Source organism: Oncorhynchus keta, chromosome 18 (assembly GCF_023373465.1).
Source record: "Oncorhynchus keta strain PuntledgeMale-10-30-2019 chromosome 18, Oket_V2, whole genome shotgun sequence".
In the NCBI taxonomy this organism is placed as follows: domain Eukaryota; kingdom Metazoa; phylum Chordata; class Actinopteri; order Salmoniformes; family Salmonidae; genus Oncorhynchus; species Oncorhynchus keta.
This window is the reverse complement of record NC_068438.1, coordinates 23,946,015-23,971,453: the sequence shown is the minus strand read 5'-3', so window position 1 is coordinate 23,971,453 and position 25,439 is coordinate 23,946,015. Positions and strand designations below refer to the sequence as shown.

Genomic DNA, 25,439 nt, shown 5'->3' with positions numbered 1-25,439 from the left:
AAATAACAGATTGTTGAGCACAAATAAGGCTAAAACACCACAAAATCCTACCGGTCCCGTGCGGCTCAGTTGGTAGAGCATGGCGCTTGCAATGCCAGGGTTGTGGCTTCGTTTCCCACGGGGGAACAGGACAGGAAAAAGTTTTTTTTTAAAAATGTATCCACTCACTACTGTAAGTCGGTCTGGATAAGAGTGTCTGCTAAATGACTAAAATGTGACATGAAAACATCACTACTTTGTTGATCAGTTTAAAAGTGCCATTTATCTACAACTACACATGTTGTAGTGTTGTACAGTTGGAATTTTCTTTAATTATTTTAACCTCTTTACAAGGTATTAGTCTTTCATTTTTTAGGGGGTAGTCTATTGGTCTCTCTCTGTTTGTCAGGAAGTGACACTTACCTGGCTTCCTTCTTTCTTCCAGAAGATGGCAGGTGTGGGGTTTCCTCTGGTGCCACAGCGGAAGGTGACACTGCGCCCCTGAGCAGAGTTCTGGTCCCGGGGTTTGATGGCGATCTGTGGGGGCACTGGAGAGGAGAAACACTCTTTTAGGAGATTCAGGTTTTAGGCTTTAGCATTTAAATTCACCATTTTATCCCGCCTCCCCTGCAAAATCAATACCTACTCAGTAATGCCAGAACAGTATTGATTAAACATTTAGCACTACCCTTTTACTCCATGATTTGACTGCTGTCACATTTAACCCTCATGGTTTCCCTTTCTGATGAATCTGCCCTATCATTCTCACATTATCCAGTAAAAACATTGATGCATATCTTTTATACTGAGACGAGCCATCATCTAATTCCAATCAAACTATTGTGATAGTATTTGTGAGTTTACTTTGGAGTGATATCAGTGGAAATGAACTGGCGGTCAGGTTGTGTGTTGTGGCCACAGCTTGCTTCTGATCCCACCACATCGTCTTCCTATAGACATTGACTGAATAATGACAGCACTGACTTCCCTTCCATGGACTGAGCTCTCCTGCTGCTTAATCTGCCAACACACTGACACTGACTCAACACCAGCCACTTTAATAATGGGAATGATGTAAATATATCACTAGCCACTTTAAACAATGCTACCTTATATAATGTTACTTACCCTACATTATTCATCTCATATGCATACGTATATACTGTACTCTATATCATCGACTGCATCCTTATGTAATACATGTATCACTAGCCACTTTAACTACTTTAACTATGCCACTTTGTTTACATACTCATCTTATATGTATATACTGTACTCGATACCATCTACTGTATCTTGCCTATGCTGCTCTGTACCATCATTCATTCATATATCTTTATGTACATATTCTTTATCCCCTTACACTGTGTATAAGACAGTAGTTTAGGAATTGTTAGTTAGATTACTTGTTGGTTATTACTGCATTGTCGGAACTAGAAGCACAAGCATTTCGCTACACTCGCATTAACATCTGCTAACCATGTGTATGTGACAAATAAAATTTGATTTGATAATCTTCTCTGCAGGCATTTCCCCTGTCTTCACGCACGCACGCACGCACGCACGCACGCACGCACGCACGCACGCACGCACACACACACTAAATCCTCAAGGGATCAGAGTCATCTGTGTCGTGTCTTGATTTTCTCACTGAGGGAGAACACAGCAGATCTTCCCACGTTAGAGATGGAGCGCACACACACACATACAGCCAGAGAGCGACTGACTTCACTACACTAACACCAGCCAGCAGGGGGGATGTAACAGGGAACCGTGCAGAGAATCTGTTACTAAACAGTCATGAGGTTTATGTTCACTTTATGTTCAACTGCCTCTACCTTTTGATATTTAGATTTGTTTTTACAATATAAAAAAACATCAAAAGAAGTGGAATAATTACCCATTTAGAAATCATGGGTTTCTATGGTAACACACAGAACAGTATGTCAATGAATGTGTGAACTTTATGTCCTCATATATCAACACACTTCTTTAATAAGAGTAAAAACAGCAGCCTGGTTCCTCTCGGTTTCTTCCTAGGTTTTGGCCTTTCTAGAGAGTTTTTCCTAACCACCGTGCTTCTACACATTTACATTTACATTTAAGTCATTTAGCAGACGCTCTTATCCAGAGCGACTTACAAATTGGACACCTGCATTGCTTGCTGTTTGGGGTTTTAGGCTGGGTTTTTGTACAGCACTTTGAGATATCAGCTGATGTACAAAGGGCTATATAAATATATTTGATTTGATAGCAATCCTTAATCTGGTACAAATTAAGTCACTGTGTCAGAGTACAGGCTTACTTACTGCACTGCCTGAGTGCTGCAACGGGCCAGTACTAAGTCATGTTACAGGCTCTTTTATACCATTAGGTGCTGATGATACTGCATGCATTAAAATATCACAACCCCGCCACCCAAGATGTAAAAATATATTTGAAAAAACATCTGTTACGGATACAGGTATCCTGTGTGTGTGTGTGTGTGTGTGTGTGTGTGTGTGTGTGTGTGTGTGTGTGTGTGTGTGTGTGTGTATCCTGTGTTGTTGTCTCTCCTTCTCCCCTCACAGGTGAAAATCATCACTCCCCAATCAGTCACCAATCCAATCATCAATCAGAAGACACACCTCCTCCTGTTTCCTATCCAATCACAGTTCCTTTCCCTTGGTTTAAAAACCCCATCAGTTGTTTGCTCTAGAGCTCAATCTCTCTGTAAATGCCATGTCTGTGGATCTCTCTGTTTCACTCTCTTTGTGTATTGAGCACCTCCATATCACTTTGTCTTCACCTGTGAGTATTGTTTTTGGTTATGGTGTTTATTTGTTTGCTGGTGGGAAAAGGGGGAACCAAGACAAGTCACCCATGGGCATACACTACCCGTAGGTAAACTTTGTTAAATACACTAGTTAGAACTAGGTGGACCACCCACTGTATTTTTGGTTAGTTAGTTAGCTGTTGTTAAAGTAGGCTAGTCTAGCTTAGGGGTGTTTTTGAATACTTATTGTTTATTTCCTTGGGTCCAGCTCAGCCCCTTTTCCTGCTTCCCCCATTACTGTGTGTTTTACAATTAACCCTGAGTTTGACGGTAGATTTCAGTTGTCCTGGTTATTTCGTTCACACTTTTACTTTGTCACTATTATAAATTGCATGAGTTATGTTACGGGTGTCATTACCATCCCCCCCTAGACTGTCGGGCCAAAAGGGATTCGTAACAATCTACAAAGTCAGAATGGTGACTTGCAGAATGGGCTGACATGGATGGAGGTACAATGAGAAACATCATGCGGGGGGGGGTGTAAAATGAAACTGGATGAGATTTCATCAAGACTGACAAAAGCAAATGGAGGATGAAGTCAACCCTGACTCCCCATCAGCCAACACACACACCAAACACCACACGTCTTATTAATAGTGGTCTTGCTCTCTGGCCCACCATCTCCCAAACAGCTGTCAGAGGGAGTAATCCATACGGTTTAGCATAAGCTTCTTTCAGTGGCGTTGAAGAGAAGAGAGCACAGCACAGATGCATTGATATTCCAACACATCCAGATGGATGGGAAGAGTTCTGACAACTCCGCATAACCACTGTCAAATGAAGTGGACATACAGTGCCTTGCAAAAGTATTCATCCCCCTTGGCTTTTTTCCTATTTTGTTGCATTACAACCTATAATTTAAATATTTTTATTTGGATTTCATGTAATTGACATACACAATTGGTGAAGCGAAATAAAATTACTTGTTAAAAAAAATCTACATTTTAAAAATGGAGAAGTGGTGCATGCATATGTATTCACCCTCTTTGCTATGAAGCCCCTAAATAAGATCTGGTGCAACCAATTACCTTCAGAAGTCACATAATTAGTTAAAAGTTCACCTGTGTGCAATCTAAGTGTCACATGATCTCAGTATATACATACACACATACATACACACGTTCTGAAAGGCCCCAGAGTCTGGAACACCATTAAGCAAGGGGCACCACCAAGCAAGCAGCACCATCAAGACCAAGGCGCTCTCCAAACATATCAGGGACAAAGTTGTGGAGAACTACAGATCAGGGTTGGGTTATAAAAAAAAATATCCAAAACTTTGAACATCCCACAGAGCACCATTAAATCCATTATTAAAAAATAGAAAGAATATGGCACCACAAACCACCCAAGAGAGAGCCACCCACCAAAACTCAGACCAGGCAAGGAGGGCATTGATCAGAGAGGCAACAAAGAGACCAAAGATAACCCTGAAGGAGCTGTAAAGCTCCACAGCGGAGATAGGAGTATCTATCCATAGGACAACTTTAAGTCGTACACTCCACAGAGCTGGGCTATATAGAAGAGTGGCCAGTAAACACGTTTGGTGTTCACCAAAAGGCATGTGGAAGACACCTCATCACCCCGAGAACAACATCCCCACAGTGAAGCATGGTGGTGGCAGCATCATGCTGTGGGGATGTTTTTCCATCGGCAGGGACTGGGAAACTGGTCAGAATTGAAGGAATGATGGGTGGCGATAAATACAGGGAAATTCTTGAGGGAAACCTGTTTCAGTCTTCCAGAGATTTGAGAGTGGGATGGAGGTTCACCTTCCAGCAGGACAATGACCTTAAGCATACTGCTAAAGCAACAATTGAGTGGTTTAAGGGGAAACATTTACATGTTTTGGAATGACCTAGTCAAAGCCCAGATATCAATCCAACTGATAATCTGTGGTATGACTTAAAGAATGCTGTACACCAGCGGAACCCATCCAACTCAAAGGAGCTGGAGCAGTTTTGCCTTGAAGAATGGGAAGAAATCCAAGTGGCTAGATGTGCCAAGCTTATTGAGACATATCCCAAGAGACTTGCAGAGGTAATTGCTGCCAAAGGTGACTTTGGGGGGGAGAGGGGGGTGAATAGTTATGCACACTCAAGTTTTTTTGTTGTCTTATTTCACAATAAAAATATTTAACATCTTCAAAGTGGTAGACATCTTCTGCCAATCAAATGATACAAAAACAATTAATTCCAGGTTGAAGGCAACAAAATAGGAAAAATGCCAAGGGGGGGTGAATACTTTCACAAGCCACTGTAAGTGTGTGACTACTGTACTGCATGCATGAGTGTGGCTTCGAGAATGTATATCAGTGTGAGTGAGTGAATATTTGTTTCTTACCATGGACCTGTAGCATGGCTGAAGCCTCCGTCTTGCCCACGCTGTTCTCAGACATACAGGTATAAGTTCCCTCGTCCTCCTCTCTCACCCCGGTCAGACGCAGGGTGTTGTCACTGCGGATCTCAAACCTAGGACAGAGACCCACAGAGAGTCAAAAGTATTTGCATCAAAGTAAACCATTGAGAGAAGGAAAGTCAGAGTTCTGAAATATTTTCATAAACTAAACCTGGGAGAGATTGACTCTGTTTCAAAGTCTTTTCGTAAAGTAAACCAGACAGAAAGACCAGTGCTGTGTCAAAATCCATACTTGCATTTTAGGTATGCGAAAATAGAAAGTTTGATAGTATTTGAAATTTTGAGATTTCGAGTAAGCTTTAAATGCCAGGATGTTATACTAATTTTGGGTTTTCATCTAGTAGAATTCACTGCATACTTTTGAAGAAGAGAATCATCATCGTCATTCAGACTCCCTAGTGTTTGACAATATCTGATAATGAGATTATGGGATGCGCTGTACCCAAATGAACAAATGGCGGGAATCAACGTAATTGTGCATTAGATGAGGCATTTTTAGGATAGGTGAGGCAGTATGTTGATAATAATGATAATAATAATAATAATAATAATAGCTTACCGCATTGGTCTTTACTAAACAGTACGTTCTATATAGTATGTACTATGATTAGTTCACAGTATGTAGTTTTAGTAAGTAGTAGGCAAGACAGATTTTGGACATGGCCCAGGTGTGACAACCACTGCCTTTGAACTATGTAAAAGTGACCTTGAATGTACCTGACCCTCTGACCCATCAAAATGTAACTGTATGAAGTAATCTGAAAATGCCGATCAAAAAAAAGATAAGATGAAAACCTTATAACTTAATAAATCTGCAGAGAAATATGCACAAGTCAAACAGCCAATTAGAATGGGCAGAGTGAGTCACCTCCCCACTACCCGTAGTTACAGTAAAATCATAATAATATTTAAATATTTTGCTCCCGGATGATCTTCCAACTATCAAGTTGCAGAGTCATAGGAGGAACATTACCAGTCAAGAGTTTGGACACACCTACCCATTCAAGGGTTTTTCTTTATTTTTACTATTTTCTACATTGTAGAATAATAGCGAATACATCAAAACTATGAAATAACACATGAAATCCTATAGTAACCAAAAAAAGTGTTAAACATACAAATATATTTTATATTTGATTCTTCAAAGCAGCAAGCCTTTGCCTTGATGACAGGAAATCGCCTCAGAAATCGCAGCCCAAATAAATGCTTCACAGAGTTCAAGTAACAGACATCTCAACATCAACTGTTCAGAGGAGAATGTGTGAACCAGGCCTTCATGGTCAAATTGCTGTAAAGAAACCACAAATAAGAAGAGACTTGCTTGGGCCAAGAAACAAGCAAATGGACATAAGACTAGTGGAAATCTGTCCTTTGGTCTGTCGAGTAGAAATGTGAGATTTTTGGTTCCAACCGCCGTGGCTTTGTGAGACGCAGAGTAGGTGAATGGATGATCTCCGCATGTGTGGTTCCCACTGTGAAGCATGGAGGAGGTGGTGTGGTGGTGTTTTGCTGGTGACACAGTGAATTATTTAGAATTCAAGGCACACTTAACCAACATGGCTACAACATTCTGCAGCGATATGCCAATCAATCTGGTTTGCGCTTAGTGGTACTATCATTTCTATTTCAAAAGGACAATGACCCATCACACCTCCAGGCTGTGTAAAGGCTATTTCAAATCAAATCCAATTTTATTTGTCACATACACATGGTTAACAGATGTTAATGTGAGTGTAGCGAAATGCTTGTGCTTCTAGTTCCGACAATGCAGTAATAACCAACGAGTAATCTAACCTAACAATTCCACAACTACTACCTTACACACACAAGTGTAAAGGGATAAAGAATATGTACATAAAGATATGAATGAGTGATAGTACAGAACGGCATAGGCAAGATGCAGTAGATGGTATCGAGTACAGTATATACAGTGGGGCAAAAAAGTATTTAGTCAGCCACCAATTGTGCAAGTTCTCCCACTTAAAAAGATGAGGCCTGTCATTTTCATCATAGGTATACTTCAACTATGACAGACAAAATGAGGAAATAAAATCCAGAAAATCACATTGTAGGATTTATAATGAAATTATTTGCAAATTATGGTGGAAAATAAGTATTTGGTCAGTAACAAAAGTTTCTCAATACTTTGTTATATACCCTTTGTTGGCAATGACAGAGGTCAAATGTTTTCTGTAAGTCTTCACAAGGTTTTCACACACTGTTGCTGGTATTTTGGCCCATTCCTCCATGCAGATCTCCTCTAGAGCAGTGATGTTTTGGGGCTGTTGTTGGGCAACACAGACTTTCAACTCCCTCCAAAGATTTTCTATGGGGTTGAGATCCCATTCATTCTTTCCTTTACACGGATCAGTCGTCCTGGTCCCTTTGCAGAAAAACATCCCCAAAGCATGATGTTTCCACCCTCATGCTTCACAGTAGGTATGGTGTTATTTGGATGCAACTCAGCATTCTTTGTCCTCCAAACACGACGAGTTGAGTTTTTACCAAAAAGTTATATTTTGGTTTCATCTGACCATATGACATTCTCCCAATCTTCTTCTGGATCATCCAAATGCTCTCTAGCAAACTTCAGACGGGCCTGAACATGTACTGGCTTAAGCAGGGGGACACTTCTGGCACTGCAGGATTTGAGTCCCTGGCGGCATAGTGTGTTACTGATGGTAGGCTTTGTTCCTTTGGTCCCAGCTCTCTGCAGGTCATTCACTAGGTCCCCCCGTGTGGTTCGGGGATTTTTGCTCACCGTTCTTGTGATCATTTTGACCCCACGGGGCGAGATCTTGCGTGGAGCCCCAGATCGAGTGAGATTATCAGTGGTCTTGTATGTCTTCCATTTCCTAATAATTGCTCCCACAGGTGATTTCTTCAAACCAAGCTGCTTACATATTGCAGATTCAGTCTTCCCAGCCTGGTGCAGGTCTACAATTTTGTTTCTGGTGTCCTTTGACAGCTCTTTGGTCTTGGCCATAGTGGAGTTTGGAGTGTGACTGTTTGAGGTTGTCGACAGGTGTCTTTCATACTGATAACAAGTTCAAACAGGTGCCATTAATACAGGTAACGAGTGGAGGACAGAGGAGCCTCTTAAAGAAGAAGTTACAGGTCTGTGAGAGCCAGAAATCTTGCTTTTTTGTAGGTGACCAAATACTTATTTTCCACCATAATTTGCAAATAAATTCATTAAAAATCCTACAATGTGATTTTCTGGATTTTTTTTCTCATTTTGTCTGTCATAGTTGAAGTGTACCTATGATGAAAGTTACAGGCCTCATCTTTTTAAGTGGGAGAACTTGCACAATTGGTGGCTGACTAAATACTTTTTTGCCCCACTGTAAATATGAGAAGAGTAATGTAGGGTATGTAAACATAAAAGTGGCATAGTTTAAAGTGGCTAGTGATACATGTATTACATACAGATGGCAACATGCAGTAGATGATATAGAGTACAGTATATACATATGAGATGAGTAATGTAGGATATGTAAACATTATATTAAGTGGCATTGTTTAAGGTGGCTAGTGATACATTTTTACATCAATTTCCATTATTAAAGTGAGCTGGAGTTTGTCAGTATGTTGGCATCAGCCACTCAATGTTAGTGGTGGCTGTTTAACAGTCTGATGGCCTTGAGATAGAAGCTGTTTTTCAGTCTCTCGGTCCCTGCTTTGATGCATCTGTACTGACCTCGCCTTCTGGATGAGGGGTGAACAGGCAGTGGCTCGGGTGGTTGTTGTCCTTGATGATCTTTATGGCCTTCCTGTTACATCGGGTGGTGTACGTGTCCTGGAGGGCAGTTGGTTTTCCCCCAGTGATGCGTTGTGCAGACCTCACTACCCTCTGGACAGCTTTACGGTTGTGGGCGGAGCAGTTGCCGTACCAGGCGGTGATACAGCCCGACAGGATGCTCTTGATTGTGCATCTGTAGAAATTTGTGTGCTTTTGGTGACAAGCTGAATTTATTCAGCCTCCTGAGGTTGAAGAGGCGCTGCTGCGCCTTCTTCACCACACTGTCTGTGTGGGTGGACCAATTCAGTTTGTCCGTGATGTGTACACCAAGGAACTTACTACCCTCTCCACTACTGTCCCGTCGATGTGGATAGGGGGTGCTCCCTCTGCTGTTTCCTGAAGTCCACGATCATCTCCTTTGTTTTGTTGACGTTGAGTGTGAGGTTATTTTCCTGACACCACACTCCGAGGGCCCTCACCTCCTCCCTGTAGGCCATCTCGTTGTTGTTGGTAATCAAGCCTACCACTGTAGTGTCGTCCGCAAACTTGACGATTGAGTTGGAGGCATGCATGGCCACGCAGTCGTGGGTGAACAGGGAGTACAGGAGGGGGCTCCGAACGCACCATTGTGGGGCCCCAGTGTTGAGGATCAGCGGGGTGGAGATGTTACCTACCCTCACCACCTGGGGGCGGCCCGTCAGGAAGTCCAGTACCCAGTTGCACAGGGCGGGGTGGAGACCCAGGGTCTCGAGCTTGATGACGAGTTTGGATGGTACTATGGTGTTAAATGCTGAGCTGTAGTCGATGAACAGCATTCTCACATAGGTATTCCTCTTGTCCAGATGGGATAGAGCAGTGTGCAGTGTGGTTGTGATTGCGTCATCGGTGGACCTATTGGGGCGCTAAGCAAATTGGAGTGGGTCTAGGGTGTCAGGTAGGGTGGAGGTGATATGGTCCTTGACTAGTCTCTCAAAGCACTTCATGATGACGGAAGTGAGTGCTACGGGACGGTAGTCGTTTAGCTCAGTTACCTTAGCTTTCTTGGGAACAGGAACAATGGTGACCCTCTTGAAGCATGTGGGGACAGCAGACTGGGATAAGGATTGATTGAATATGTTCGTAAACACACCAGCCAGCTGGTCTGCGCATGCTCTGAGGACGCGGCTGGAGATGCCGTCTGGGCCTGCAGCCTTGCGAGGGTTAACACGTTTAAATGTTTTACTCACGTCGGCTGCAGTGAAGGAGAGTCCACAGGTTTTGGTAGTTGGCCGTGTCAGTGGCACTGTATTGTCCTCAAAGCGTTCAAAGAAGTTATTTAGTCTGTCTGGGAGCAAGACATCCTGGTCCGCGACGGGGCTGGTTTTCTTTTTGTAATCTGTGATTGACTGTAGACCCTGCCACATAGCTCTTATGTCTGAGCCATTGAATTGCAACTCTACTTTGTCTCTATACTGACGCTTAGGTTGTTTGATTGCCTTGCGGAGGGAATAGCTACACTGTTTGTATTCGGTCATGTTTCCAGTCACCTTGCCCTGATTAAAAGCAGTGGTTTGCGCGTTCAGTTTCGCGCGAATGCTGCCATCAATCCACGGTTTCTGGTTTGGGAATGTTTTAATAGCTGCTGTGTTGCTATTTGACCAAGAAGGAGAGTGATGGAGTGCTGCATCAGATGACCTGGCCTCCACAAATCACCCAATCACAAGCCAAATGAGATGGTTTGGGATGAGTTGGACCGCAGAGTGAAGGAAAAGCATCCAACAAGTGCCCAGCATATGTGGAAACTCCTTCAAGACTGTTGGAAAATTATTCCAGGTGAAGCTGGTTGAGAGAATGCCAAGAGTGAGCAAAGCTGTCATGGCTACTTGGTGGCTACTTTGAAGAATCTAAAATATATTTTTGGGTTACTACATGATTCCATATGTGTTATTTCATCGTTTTAATGTCTTCATGATTATTCTACAATGTAGAAAATAGTAAAAATAAAGAAATCATTGAATGAGTAGGTGTCCAAACTTTTGACTGGTACTGTACATGTCAAACCTAATGAATCCTCACTGGCCTCCCATTCATGAATTTGTATTGGCTGAGGGAAGGGAAGGCATGAATTAATGAGTAATTACTGTAGCTGTGCTTTCTAGGTCACATACTTTAATCGCATATGCATCCCTGGTGAATGGGCTTCCCTAATTCTGTCAGTCTGTCTGTACTTCCAGCACTCCATCAATCAATCAATGTATCACACCCCCCACACACTTAAAAAAGCATCTCCCTATTTATTTCTGCAACACATTCACTCATCACAAATTGTAAGCAAGCTAGCTACAGTGCCTCCTAAACACATGACTGACATCAAAAAGGAGGGTGGGCTATCAACTGATCATTCAAATTGATGATTGATGTACATCTGCTAGTTAGCTAGTGAGATTTATTTGACTGATTATGATTTATTTTCAATGCTTGTATAAATAACTACATAATATAATATTCATAATCTTCCATCTCATGATATATGGCTGGCTGACTTGTGTGGATATTTTAGTATATGGTGGTTAGCTTGCCTGTGTTGCTACTGCCCTGACACGTGCAACTCTGACTGACAAAAAACGGTGAGTTTGGGTTGGAGGGTCATTGATGTAGCGTCTCCTCTCTATGTCTTTCTGCCTCTCTATGCTGTGTGTATCAGCCAACCAGAGCGAATATTATTGATGATGTAGGCTAAAGCGGGTGTTAAATGAAATATTATGCTACTCTGACAATACTGTTGATATTTAAACTAGGTAGCTAGCTACCCATACTCAAGTAGTGACCGCATCTCTCAAGCCATGCATGTTTGGATACCAGGCACGTGTGAGCTCCGTACAGGGCAGATCAACAGGCACTACCAACGGACGGAGTGGGTTATGGGATTAGCAAACTTGATGACATCACGACTACTTGCAGGCAGTGTGTACAGAACAACAATGAAACAATATTATACAACTATTTCATTTCGAGGGAAATTATGTCACCGCCCAAAAGGGATCTTTGGAGATTGGAAGGGGAAAGGGACATGAGCTCTATACAGGTAGAACCCAATCTGTGCACCCCTGGTGAATGAACTTCCCTCATTCTGTACCTTCAGGACTCCAAAAATCAATGTATCGCTGGGTGTTTTTGTCTCTCTTTAGATGCAATTCAATCAGTTAATTTTTCTATTAGTGAGTAGACCTGTCTGTCAATGTGTCCTCACCTCCCGCGGGGGAGCTCTGCCTGCTCTCGGCGCCAGCGTACCGTGGGAGCGGGGTCTCCATGTACCTCACACAGGAAGTCAATGGTCTCTTCCTCCATCACCACCTGGTTCACCGGCCTCCGCATCAGCACAGGACGCTCTGCAAAGAGACACCCAGAGTTACACACGAAGACACGTGCACACACACACACACACACGAGACTCACCATACACCACCAACTCAGCAGGATCACTGTCCCGCTCTCCCACCACATTGGTGCCCACACACACATACATGCCAGCATCACTCTTCCTGGTGTGGGAGATCATCAGCTTGCCCCCACGCATCTGAAAAACAAGACAGTGATGACAGGTCATCATGTCATGTATTAGCCTTTGTGCTTTTCAGAGGAGAGCCAGTACTTCCACCGTCTGACATCAGCACTACAAAATGCATAGACAGTATTATTAATGATTCCACCATCATCAGCATGCATCATTCATTATATTAATGGCCTTTGAAACAGTTTGGGTTGACTTGGGATTGAACTGCACTGACTCAGTGAGCTTTGGGTTGGAACTTGTGTATGTAAACTCTAATGAGCTTGATGCTGTAACGAGGGGTCCTAGATCAGGGGTCATATAGGCGAGACTCACAGAGATGCGGTCATCCTTGTTGCTGACGCGGGCGTTGTTCCTCTTCCAGGAGACGGTGGGCTCAGGGTGACCGCGGGGGGGAACACACTCCAGGACTGCTGGCTCACCGGCTGCCACCACCACATCACTGGGGGCCTGGCGGAAGTCATCCCTCAGTACTTGGGAGAGGAGAGCATTGGCATGGTTTAGTCTATCTATTCATATTACCATTATTTTACCAGGCAGGTAAAACAGAAAAAAATAGACTCAAACCACAGAATACAGCTGATCGATTCAAGGGACCACCCATACGTAGAATGTATGCACACATGACTGTAAGTCGCTTTGGATAAAAGCGTCTGCTAAATAGCATTTATTATTATTATTATCGTTATCTATTAATTGATTACATGCATGTTATTAAGAATGTTGTCTTTCAAATGCAAACTTCTGTATATGAGATATACAGTGGGGCAAAAAAGTATTGTCAGCCACCAATTGTGCAAGTTCTCCCACTTAAAGATGAGGCCTGTAATTTATCATAGGTACACTTCAACTATGATAGACAAAATTATAAAGAAAAATCCAGAAAATCACAATGTAGGATTTTTAATGAATTTATTTGCAAATTATGGTGGAAAATAAGTATTTGGTCAGTAACAAAAGTTTCTCAATACTTTGTTATACCCTTTGTTGGCAATGACAGAGGTCAAACGTTTTCTGTAAGTCTTCACAAGGTTTTCACACACTTGCTGGTATTTTGGCCCATTCCTCCATGCAGATCTTCTCTTGAGCAGTGATGTTTTGGGGCTGTTGCTGGGCAACACAGACTTTCAACTCCCTCCAAAGATTTTCTATGGGGTTTGTAATCTGGAGACTGGCTAGGCCACTCCAGGACCTTGAAATGCTTCTTATGAAGCCACTCCTTCGTTGCCCGGGTGGTGTGTTTGGGATCATTGTCATGCTGAAAGACCCAGCCACGTTTCATCTTCAATGCCCTTGCTGATGGAAGGAGGTTTTCACTCAAAATCCCACGATACATGGCCCAATTCATTCTTTCCTTTACACGGATCAGTCGTCCTGGTCCCTTTGCAGAAAAACAGCCCCAAAGCATGATGTTTTCACCCCCATGCTTCACAGTAGGTATGATGTTCTTTGGATGAAACTCAGCATTCTTTGTCCTCCAAACACGACGAGTTGAGTTTTTACCAAAAAGTTATATTTTGGTTTCATCTGACCATATGACATTCTTCTGGATCATCCAAATGCTCTCTAGCAAACTTCAGACGGGCCTGGACATGTACTGGCTTAAGCAGGGGGACACATCTGGCACTGCAGGATTTGATACCTTGGCGGCGTAGTGTGTTACTGATGGTAGGCTTTGTTACTTTGGTCCCAGCTCTCTGCAGGTCATTCACTAGGTCCCCCCGTGTGGTTCGGGGATTTTTGTTCACCGTTCTTGTGATCATTTTGACCCCACGGGGTGAGATCTTGCATGGAGCCCCAGATCGAGGGAGATTATCAGTGGTCTTGTATGTCTTCCATTTCCTAATAATTGCTCCCACAGTTGATTTCTTCAAACCAAGCCGCTTACATATTGCAGATTCAGTCTTCCCAGCCTGGTGCAGGTCTACAATTTTGTTTCTGGTGTCCTTTGACAGCTCTTTGGTCTTGGCCATAGTGGAGTTTGGAGTGTGACTGTTTGAGGTTGTCGACAGGTGTCTTTCATACTGATAACAAGTTCAAACAGGTGCCATTAATACAGGTAACGAGTGGAGGACAGAGGAGCCTCTTAAAGAAGAAGTTACAGGTCTGTGAGAGCCAGAAATCTTGCTTGTTTGTAGGTGACCAAATACTTATTTTCCACCATAATTTGCAAATAAATTCATTAAAAATCCTTCAATGTGATTTTCTGGATTTTTTTTCTCCATTTTGTCTGTCATAGTTGAAGTATACCTACAGTGCCTTGCGAAAGTATTCGGCCCCCTTGAACTTTGCGACCTTTTGCCACATTTCAGGCTTCAAACAAAGATATAAAACTGTATTTTTTTTGTGAAGAATCAACAACAAGTGGGACACAATCATGAAGTGGTACGACATTTATTGGATATTTCAAAAATGTTTAACAAATCAGAAACTGAAATTGGGCGTGCAAAATTATTCAGCCCCTTTACTTTCAGTGCAGCAAACTCTCTCCAGAAGTTCAGTGAGGATCTCTGAATGATCCAATGTTGACCTAAATGACTGATGATAAATTACAATCCACCTGTGTGTAATCAAGTCTCCGTATAAATGCACCTGCACTGTGATAGTCTCAGAGGTCTGTTAAAAGCGCAGAGAGCATCATGAAGAACAAGGAAAACACCAGGCAGGTCCGAGATACTGTTGTGAAGAAGTTTAAAGCCGGATTTGGATACAAAAAGATTTCCCAAGCTTTAAACATCCCAAGGAGCACTGTGCAAGCGATAATATTGAAATGGAAGGAGTATCAGACCACTGCAAATCTACCAAGACCTGGCCGTCCCTCAACTTTCAGCTCATACAAGGAGAAGACTGATCAGAGATGCAGCCAAGAGGCCCATGATCACTCTGGATGAACTGCAGAGATCTACAGCTGAGGTGGGAGACTCTGTCCATAGGACAACAATCAGTCGTATATTGCACAAATCTGGCCATTATGGAAGAGTGGCAAGAAGAAAGCCATTTCTTAAAGATATCCATAAAAAGTGTTGTTTAAAGTTTGCCACAAGCCACATGGGAGACACACCAAACATGTGGAAGGTGCTCTGGTCAGATGAAACCAAAATTGAACTTTTTGGCAACAATGCAAAACGTTATGTTTGGCGTGAAAGCAACACAGCTCATCACCATCCCCACTGTCAAACATGGTGGTGGCAGCATCATGGTTTGGGCCTGCTTTTCTTCAGCAGGGACAGGGAAGATGGTTAAAATTGATGGGAAGATGGATGGAGCCAAATACAGGACCATTCTGGAAGAACCTGATGGAGTCTGCAAAAGACCTGAGACTGGGACGGAGATGTCTTCCAACAAGACAATGATCCAAAACATAAAGCAAAATCTACAATGGAATGGTTCAAAAATAAACATATCCAGGTGTTAGAATGGTCAAGTCAAAGTCCAGACCTGAATCCAATCGAGAATCTGTGGAAAGAACTGAAAACTGCTGTTCACAAATGCTCTCCATCCAACCTCACGGAGCTCGAGCTGTTTTGCAAGGAGGAATGGGAAAAAATTTCAGTCTCTCGATGTGCAAAACTGATAGAGACATACCCCAAGCGACTTACAGCTGTAATCGCAGCAAAAGGTGGCACTACAAAGTATTTACTTAAGGGGGCTGAATAATTTTGCACGCCCAATTTTTCAGTTTTTGATTTGTTAAAAAAGTTTGAAATATCCAATAAATGTCGTTCCACTTCATGATTGTGTCCCACTTGTTGTTGATTCTTCACAAAAAAATACAGTTTTATATCTTTATGTTTGAAACCTGAAATGTGGCAAAAGGTCGCAAAGTTCAAGGGGGCCGAATACTTTCGCAAGGCACTGTAGTTACTATGCCTGGTAGTTACAAAACCCACATTCAGCAGGGGTGAGGGCCTGATCATGTCCCACAATATCAGAATGAGGAAGCTGGATAAAGCCATCTCACCAATCTGTTTCACTGAAGATCTGCAGCAAAACACACAGATTTCAATGTCAAGTATAACATTTAAAAATCTAAACCAAGGTGTAAAATACAATTTCAAGACTAGCATAAAATACTATGGGATGACTTCGTATTCCTAGATGTGTGCAATCTGTAGCACAAGTTGTCTTTTCTAATAGCTTAGATCTTACCTCTTTAGTCTCTTATCTGAATAATGATTGTCTACTGTCGACACAGTAAAGTGTTTTCATCCACTTTTAAGGGAGGGAGCTTCAGCACTATAGTATATGGCCATTAAAATGAGAAATTGATAAACGAGGGATCGTCTGAAGGCCCTGCTTTCATCTGTGTTCTTATTTTATTTTATGGTGGATGGGTAATTTACATCATCGCAAGGCACTGTATGATGAAAATTACAGGCCTCTCTTATCTTTTTAAGTGGGATAACTTGCACAATTGGTGGCTGACTAAATACGTTTTTGCCACACTGTATACATCAGAATTGGAGTACACATCCATCTCCAATGCGGTATTCTGTCAATGTCATCACAAGTGCAATGTCAAATATTGTCCTTGAAATCAATTTGAGCATATTTTATACGTCGAGTTTCTGTTTGAAGGTTAGACGAGTGGAAAACGAGGTGATTGGGAGAGAGCAGTACATTGTGTTTTGTGCTTGTACATGACAGTTCAAATCCCTGGCAACTTCCTTGCTGTGCAGTGTTTTGATGTTTCCTGTGCCGCATCCTATTCTGCAGTCTCTACTGCCAAAGTGGATGAATAATTCATATCTTAGTCCAACACAGAGTAAACAAATACATGAAAAATGTAACGTGTCAGAGGGAAAAATGGCATCACACATTAATGCAATGCTTCTGTCTCATACTGGAAACTATGATAATACACATCTCCTCACTAGCTAATTTCCACCCAACGTCGGACTCTAGCGTTTGGAGGATTAAATCACGTCAACCTCAACATTTAAATGGCCTGGAAAATAACGTTTTTGTGAATAAAGACACCCTTCTAGCTATCTGACCACCAATTTTCATTGAAGTACACACACACACACACACACACACTATTGTAAAATTTGACTGTACAACAGACCAATAATTTAATATACAACTTTTAACCAAAAGTATTCATTCTCATGTTAGAATTAAACTGTTATCTACTTTCTCAAAACATAAGATTAATCTGTAAAACAAATAATGAGACACTGTTTGGTTACAACACTGAAGAAGATGTTGAAGAACCATTTTTAAGGGACTACAGGAGGGTGCACCAGGTAACGCAATGAAAAGTTTACAGGCACGCCGCTTTTTTTACTGGAAGGCCGAGCCAACTATCTTGTACTTCAGATACGAGGTTGGGGTCTCTTTTTTTAAACAAAATTAAAAACAGATACAATTTTGTTCAAATACAAGATATAAGGTGGCCAATAACTGGAGACCGTTATGCCGATAATACAGGCCATCGTTTTTTTGCTAAACCGCTTATCAAAAAGCTAATAGTAGTAGCATTTCCACTGAAATGTCAAACATACTAATTGCTAACCCGTTAGCTAACATTTTTACGACACCAAATCACAAAACATTGATGGCTTGATCACAAGATAACATGGTTGAAGGTAATATATTTCTTAAACGCTGTTGAATATGCCGATAATATGGGGTGCTACGCTACAAATATGACACTTTGACACAACGAACGACAAAACTAAAAAAGGAATGTGATCTTTGTCAAGGTCACACAGTGAGGTTAGCAGCCTTTTCTATGCAAATAAAGACCGGATGAGATGCTTGACTTGGCAGCCTCAGGTAACCTGTGCAGCACTCCTACTCCAGCCTTAAATTCTCTCTCGCACACATACTACTTCAGAATAATCAATGTCTCTTCTTATACCTTTATAAATATTTCAGGTTGGCATTTTAAATTAATTTGAAAGTAAAGAATCAGACCAAGACTATCTGCCTGCCTAACTATCCATCTGTTAACACAGTAATGCATCAACACCCAATCAAATGAATTAGCACTGCAAATATGCTGTGAATTAGTCCAATCTCAAACATCAATTAATCTAAACACATTAGTGAACTCGTCCCCTGTCTACCAACTGTGCATCTCTCCAGCTAAGCCACACTCCCCCGTCACTTATCCCCTGACATGTGTTTGACAGATCCCTCCTCAGCACAGCAGCTATTTGTGTCTTTTAACATGGCATTTATATTTCACAACCACAGTGACTGACTGACTACCATCTCATTTAGTTTATCACAGCCATCTAGAGCGTATAGTGTCTCCCTTCTGTCTTAAGCTGTAAGGGCTGCAATTATCTTGGGAAACGTGATGCTATGAATATTCCAATCTCTGAGAAGCTGACAAATGGTGGCTGAGCCTTCGCTGAGCAGGCTGCGTTTCAGATCCGCTGTCAGGATTGAAGTGGTCATCTGTCGATCTCCCCCCTCCCTCTCGCCAGCCCACCAATGAGACAATCTGTCACACACTCTCTGCCTGCCTGAAGTCGCTGCCTGTTCAAATGCAGCAGTAGCTGTAATTTTGATCATTTGGAGGAATTTCATCTGTATTATAATGAAGCACATTTAATTCCCCAACTGAAACTAGGAAACTTTTGTCATTGACGTGACATTTAAACTTTTAGAAAATTCTACTTTTGAAACAAAATGGGTAACAGAAGTCAAGTCTTGTACAGAACATTAAAAAGCTTGTCAGAATTCTTCATCAACTGGAGTTTTCTGTCCCAGATTGTAATACACCCACCACATTTGAATCTAAGATACACAAGGCCTATCAGCTCATCCAACTACATTTACATTTACATTTAGGAGTTGTTTACCTACAGTCTGGGGTGAGTTAAGTACATAGGCAGGGGGGAACTTTCAGGGGACATTTAGAGGCACGCGGGGCCTGGACATCTGTCCCTTCAGGGGTCTATCCCCGACCTCCCATCCCACAGAACAAGGAGACCAACACAAGACCCCCCCTCCCTCTTAAGACGAGAGATGGATGAACTATAACCTGTCAAAGCACACACCCTTCTCAACAGGCTGTTCAGTAGTCCCAACTCAGCTGGCTGCTTGTTTGAAAAGCTTCAGATAGCTGAAGGCTAATTGAAAGTGGTGTATTATTTTTAGAGCTCAGTCTGTAAAGGGCTGGTGCAGAGACGAGACCGGGAGCACAGAGACCATCACTACCCAGCCATGTTGAGGGAACTGAAGAGAAGACATGGATATAGAGCCAATGAGTTAATCCCTTTCATTTCACAGAATTCACACACTATTATAGTTTTATGAAATAATGATGGCACCACAGGAATCTCCTGATATTCTCAGACAGGAAGTTCCCTGGCCATCTGTCTGAGGTAAAGTCCAAAACACAGTATTTCTACCAGACCTGATTCACATGTATGGTGAGTAAGTACTAGGACTTCCTGAATCTGAACTATCCCAACCTTACGTGACAAGAGTGGGGAACGGGGCACCTAATGTCCTGGGCTGGCCTGAGGATAAATACAACCCATATTCACCTCCTGCTATTATTTTAGCTAATTTTAAACAGTGTGGTTAAATGACTAACCATTATGCTATATGTTTACTACTATAATAACTGTTACATTTTAGTCAGTTAGCAGACGCTCTTATCCAAAGAGACTTACAGTAGTGAGTGCATACATTTTTTCATGTTTCAGGGATATACAGATTAAGAGATTAAGAATATCCCCAGAATATTCACCACTGTATCTTTAAGTGACATTAATCTCAATATATAGTGTTTAGCAAGAGTGCAGCTTTAGTGCAGTCGAAGTGGCCATCTGTTAATGTTTTGAAGGGGGGAGTTGGGAGAGTAGTCATGGTAATAATGGTCTTCATAAAAATAAAGTAATGGTCTGAATTGCCGTGGGGCCCTTGTCAGTCAGTTCACTATGAACACCACTACACCAGCAGACTAAACATCAGTCAGTGATCAGATTCACTGAACAGTCTAAAGGCAGGATGGAAGGAGTAGGGTGATTGGGGAAGAGTGTAAGGAGAAGGTGAGGTTGGAAGGGGACTCGAAAGGTGGCGTAGGGGACAGGGTTGAGAGGTTGGGCAGAGTTTGGGGGATTTGTCAAACGGGATGTTGGAGGGACAGAGTGCAGGTTGACTTTAATTGGGATGAGTCTAGTCCTTGAGGCAGAACTGCGAGATATCCGCTAGATGCAAAGTCAGAATGGTCTATCTTGTAAAAAAAAGAATGAAAAACAAAAATGTGATTTTTGGTATTAATTTAAGGTTACTTAGGCATTAGGGTTAGAAGTGTGGTTAGATTTAAAATATGATTTGATGACTTTGTGGCTATGCCAGCTAGTGACCACTCTGCAGAGCTTCCTCCAGAACAAGATTCATGATGAAAAAACACTAAACAGCGGACAAAGTGGGGAGCTGTGTACAGCAGCACAAGGCAGCTCCAGCTCAGCCCAGTCCGAAGCTCTTCTCTGTCCTGGCACCCTCCCCCTTTTCTAATAGCATCGACTTTGCTGATAACATCTTTATTGAGGGAATATATACTTGCTACGATTTTGATATGTAGTTGTCTCAACGAGTTCTCTTAAGATAAAACACACTAATTGTAAGTCACTTTTTTCCAACGCTGCATATGACTATACCAGTCAGCTAATATAGGACTATTATAGGCCCAGTGCACTACTTCTGTGAAAAAAAATATATATATATCTTTTTATATATAAAAAACAACAACTGTATTCTGCTTTTTCAGGGCACCCTCAGCACCCCTACTTCCCAAGTCAGGTCCTAGAGTAAAGTGACCTGATGGTCAGCAAGCCATTGTTATTTTGTCTCAGTACAATAGGAGTAAACCGATTAGAGGTGGTCTAATGCCATCTCTCTGCTACTGCCGTGTCATGGCTAATAGAGCCAGCGGGATTGATTTAATCCAGCCATTGTCTGTGTCTACTGAGGTTAAAGAGGGACTCAGGCAGTTCTAGGTCTATTGAGCCCGTTGTGTTTGAATGCTTGGACGAGCGGTAAACTCATGCCTACAAATTCATCCTTAGGCACTTGTTAAAGCCAACTCGATTATTCAAAATTTTGAATCCTTTATGTAAATAATTATGACAAGAAAAAGAGTAATGTAATGTAAAGTAGTATCCATGATATCTGTCCATACAGAAAGCATCTCGTCTGCATTTCTTCTTCAGGGAAATCTCTCAGCCTCCAGTATTTATACGTAGAATGTATGCACACATGACTGTAAGTCGCTTTGGATAAAAGCGTCTGCTAAATGGCATATATTATTATATTATATTATTTATGCTGCAGTAGTTTGTGTCGGGGGGCTAGGGTCAGTTTGTTATATCTGGAGTACTTCTCCTGTCCTATTCGGTGTCCTGTGTGAATCTAAGTGTGCGTTCTCTAATTCTCTCCTTCTGCCCCAGGACTACCTGACATGATGACTCCTTGCTGTCCCCAGTCCACCTGGCCATGCTGCTGCTCCAGTTTCAACTGTTCTGCCTTACTATTATTCGACCATGCTGGTCATTTATGAACATCTTGGCCATGTTATGTTATAATCTCCACCCGGCACAGCCAGAAGAGGACGGGCCACCCCACATATGCTCTCTCTAATTCTCTCTTTCTTTCTCTCTCTCGGAGGACCTGAGCCCTAGGACCGTGCCCCAGGACTACCTGACATGATGACTCCTTGCTGTCCCCGGTCCACCTGACTGTGCTGCTGCTCCAGTTTCAACTGTTCTGCCTTGTTATTATTCGACCATGCTGGTCATTTATGAACATTTGAACATCTTGGCCATGTTCTGTTATAATCTCCACCCGGCACAGCCAGAAGAGGACTGGCCATCTCGGGAGTTTTTACTAGCCACTGTGCTTCTACACCTGCATTGCTTGCTGTTTGGGGTTTTAGGCTGGGTTTCTGTACAGCACTTTGAGATATCAGCTGATGTACGAAGGGCTATATAAATACATTTGATTTGATTTGATTTGACATAAGAGACTGGTGGCAGAGTCGTAGTGTAGAAGAGGCCAAGAAACAAGCTGCAGCCAAAAATGTAATTCCTTCATAAAAAAAAAACATCAGGAGAAGACGGACATCGCTGTAAAGCACTTTAAGTAAAAAATAATAATAATGTTAAACTTTATTTTTAATTCAGCTCAGATATTGCTACAATGGAAAGGCAAATACCTGTGGAAATTTGTAAAAAATAAAAGAAATCACCCGATTAACTCTTTAGTCATGTCCCAGTTTACCCATTTGCTTATGGCCTTGCCTACACCTAGCGACTTGTTTTTTAATTATGAGCAAAAAAAATATTACATTTGATTTGGAACAGCAAACCAGACAAAATTAAAAAGGGTCAATTTATATAAAAGAATATACATTTCAAGGGCAGAAATAATTTAATTTTAAAGCATTAGACCTCTCACTAAAGGCTTCAGTCATACAAAATATATATTTACATCTAAACTGGTTCTCTAGCAGATTAGTAAGAATGTCTCACCCTATGTTCAAGAAGGGCATTTTACCCTTTGTTCAGATTACAACATTTCCCTTTCGGTTATTTGAAAATGAAATACTCTCCAAAATGTCATTATTTTTAAAACAAGCCATAGAAAGTTGGTTGCAATTTCAGGTTAATCCACCAGAAAAGATAGAACAAATATTATGGTTAAACTGAAATATACTAATTGATTAAAAAAATAGAAAAAAAAATAATAATTATACGGTATAATCTTTGTAAATTATATCATAAATAGGACTGGTGGAATTGTCACACATGCAGCTAACAAAAATATGGATATGTGTCACGCCCTAACCTTAGAGCTGTTTTATTTCTCTATTTGGTTAGGTCAGGGTGTGATGTGGGGTGGGCATTCTATTTTTTGTTTTCTAGGTTTCATTATTTCTATGTTTTGGCCGGGTAGGGTTCTCAATCAGGGACAGCTGTCTATCGTTGTCTCTGATTGGGAATCATACTTAGGTAGCCGTTTTTCCCTCATTTCAGTTTGGGTAGTTAACTTTGTTTGTGGCACTTAGCTATGTAAACTTCACGGTTGTTGCTGTCGTTTGTTGTTTGGTTGGCGAATAAAATCAAATAAAATGTACGCTCAACATTCTGCTCATTGGTCCACTTCCAATGACACCCGTGACAACATGTCTGATCTACCCAAAATTAAAACCAAGTAATTGCAGCATTACTGCACAGATGGGAGAGGTTTGTGGAAGGGGGAGAAAGTAAGAAACATGTCTGTTGGCCCTGCATTAAAGACCATCATTGGTTAAACAAAATTCTGATAAATAGTGCCATAATCATTGCAAAATAGTTGGGGAAAGATTTTCGATTTGTACCGATTCTATGGCACATGGTTTATGAACTGATACAAAATGACGCAAATGAGCAATAGAAAAATCGATTGCGCAAATGTCAACATTCTGAATTACAACATTTACCTGGAGCTAACTCCACAAATTGCACTGCTGGGTGATTTGAAAAGTCATAGTCAATTGATCAATAATATTACCCTTAGCAAAAATGTTTACAATCTGTAGTTTTGTAAAAAAAAAAAAAAAAAAAACTGGATGGTCTTCAGGGATCGATGGGAGGGGTTGAGGGTAGCTGAAGGATGGACAAAAAACAAGCAAAATATAGTCTGTACACATGAAGTTAAGGTTTGTTTCAAATTTAGCATATTTTATTTAACTTCAAGAGAAGTGAATGACATTTTATGAAATATATTAAATTAAACAAACCAAAAACCACCACACTAGAGCAGATAGCCTAGAAACAGTGCATTCGGAAAGTATTCAGACCCCTTGACTTTTTCCACATAGGTATGTTACAGCCTTATTCTAAAATTGATTAAATTATCCCCCCCCCTCAATCTAAACACAATAGTCCATAATGACAAAGCAAAAACTTTTTTTTTAGAAAAATTGGCACATTTATAAAAGACAAAAAAATGGAAATATCACAGACCCTTTACTCAGTACTTTGTTGAAGCACCTTTGGCAGCGATTACAGCCTTGAGTCTTCATGGGTATGACGCTACAAGCTAAGCATACCGGTATTTTGGGAGTTTCCCCCATTCTTCTCTGCAGATCCTCTCAAGCTCTTTCAGGTTGGATGGGGAGCGTCGCTGCACAGCTATTTTCAGGTATCTCCAGATCCAGAGATGTTCGATCGAGTTCAAGTCCGGGCTCTGGCTGGGACACTGAAGGACATTCAGAGACTTGTTCTGAAGCCACTCCTGCATTGTCTTGGCTGTGTGCTTAGGGTCATTGTCCTTTTGGAAGGTGAACCTTTGCCGTCTGAGGCCCTGAGCGTTCTGGAGGAGGTTTTCATCAAGGAAAATGATGCTCTGTTTATCTTTCCCTCGATCCTGACTAGTCTACCAGTCCCTGCTACTGAAAAACATCCCCTCAGAATGCTGCCACCACCATGCTTCATCGTAGGGATGGTGCCAGGTTTCCTCCAAATGTGACGCTTGGCATTCAGGCCAAAGAAACCAAATCTTGGTTTCATCAGACCAGAGAATCTTGTTTCTAATGGTCAGAGTCCTTTTTTTTTGTTTTTTTTTGTTACCCTTCCCCAGATCTGTGCCTCGACACAATCCTGTCTTGCTTTTTGCTCTGACATGCACTGTCAACTGTGAGACCTTATAGAGACAGGTGTGAGCCTTTCCAAATGATGTCCAATCAATTGAATTTACCACAGGTGGACTCCAATCAAATTGTAGAAACATCAAGGATGATCAATGGAAACAGGATGCACCGGAGCTCAATTTCAAGTCTTATAGCAAAGGGTCTGGGAGGGATCTTTACTTTACATTGTAGTGCTTGCCTACGGAGCTGTGAGGGGAACGGCACCTCAGTACCTCCAGGCTCTGATCAGCCCCTACACCCAAACAAGGGCACAGCGTTCATCCACCTCTGGCCTGCTCGC

At 41.8% G+C, this 25,439-nt stretch overlaps 1 protein-coding gene across 6 annotated transcripts in view; it reads right to left on the bottom strand.

Annotated features, from left to right (window-relative positions):
• Positions 1-25,439, bottom strand: part of LOC118397469 (roundabout homolog 2-like) — an 86,657-nt gene that overhangs the window by 12,161 nt on the left and 49,057 nt on the right. For all 6 annotated transcript variants that reach the window (XM_052467657.1, XM_052467655.1, XM_052467654.1 and 3 more), the window contains 5 exons: positions 12,817-12,974; positions 12,387-12,507; positions 12,181-12,319; positions 5,135-5,262; positions 403-527 (listed from right to left, as the gene is read on the bottom strand). In XM_052467657.1, the coding sequence (XP_052323617.1) occupies positions 403-527; positions 5,135-5,262; positions 12,181-12,319; positions 12,387-12,507; positions 12,817-12,974 (671 nt within the window). The remainder of the gene's footprint in view (positions 1-402; positions 528-5,134; positions 5,263-12,180; positions 12,320-12,386; positions 12,508-12,816; positions 12,975-25,439) is intronic.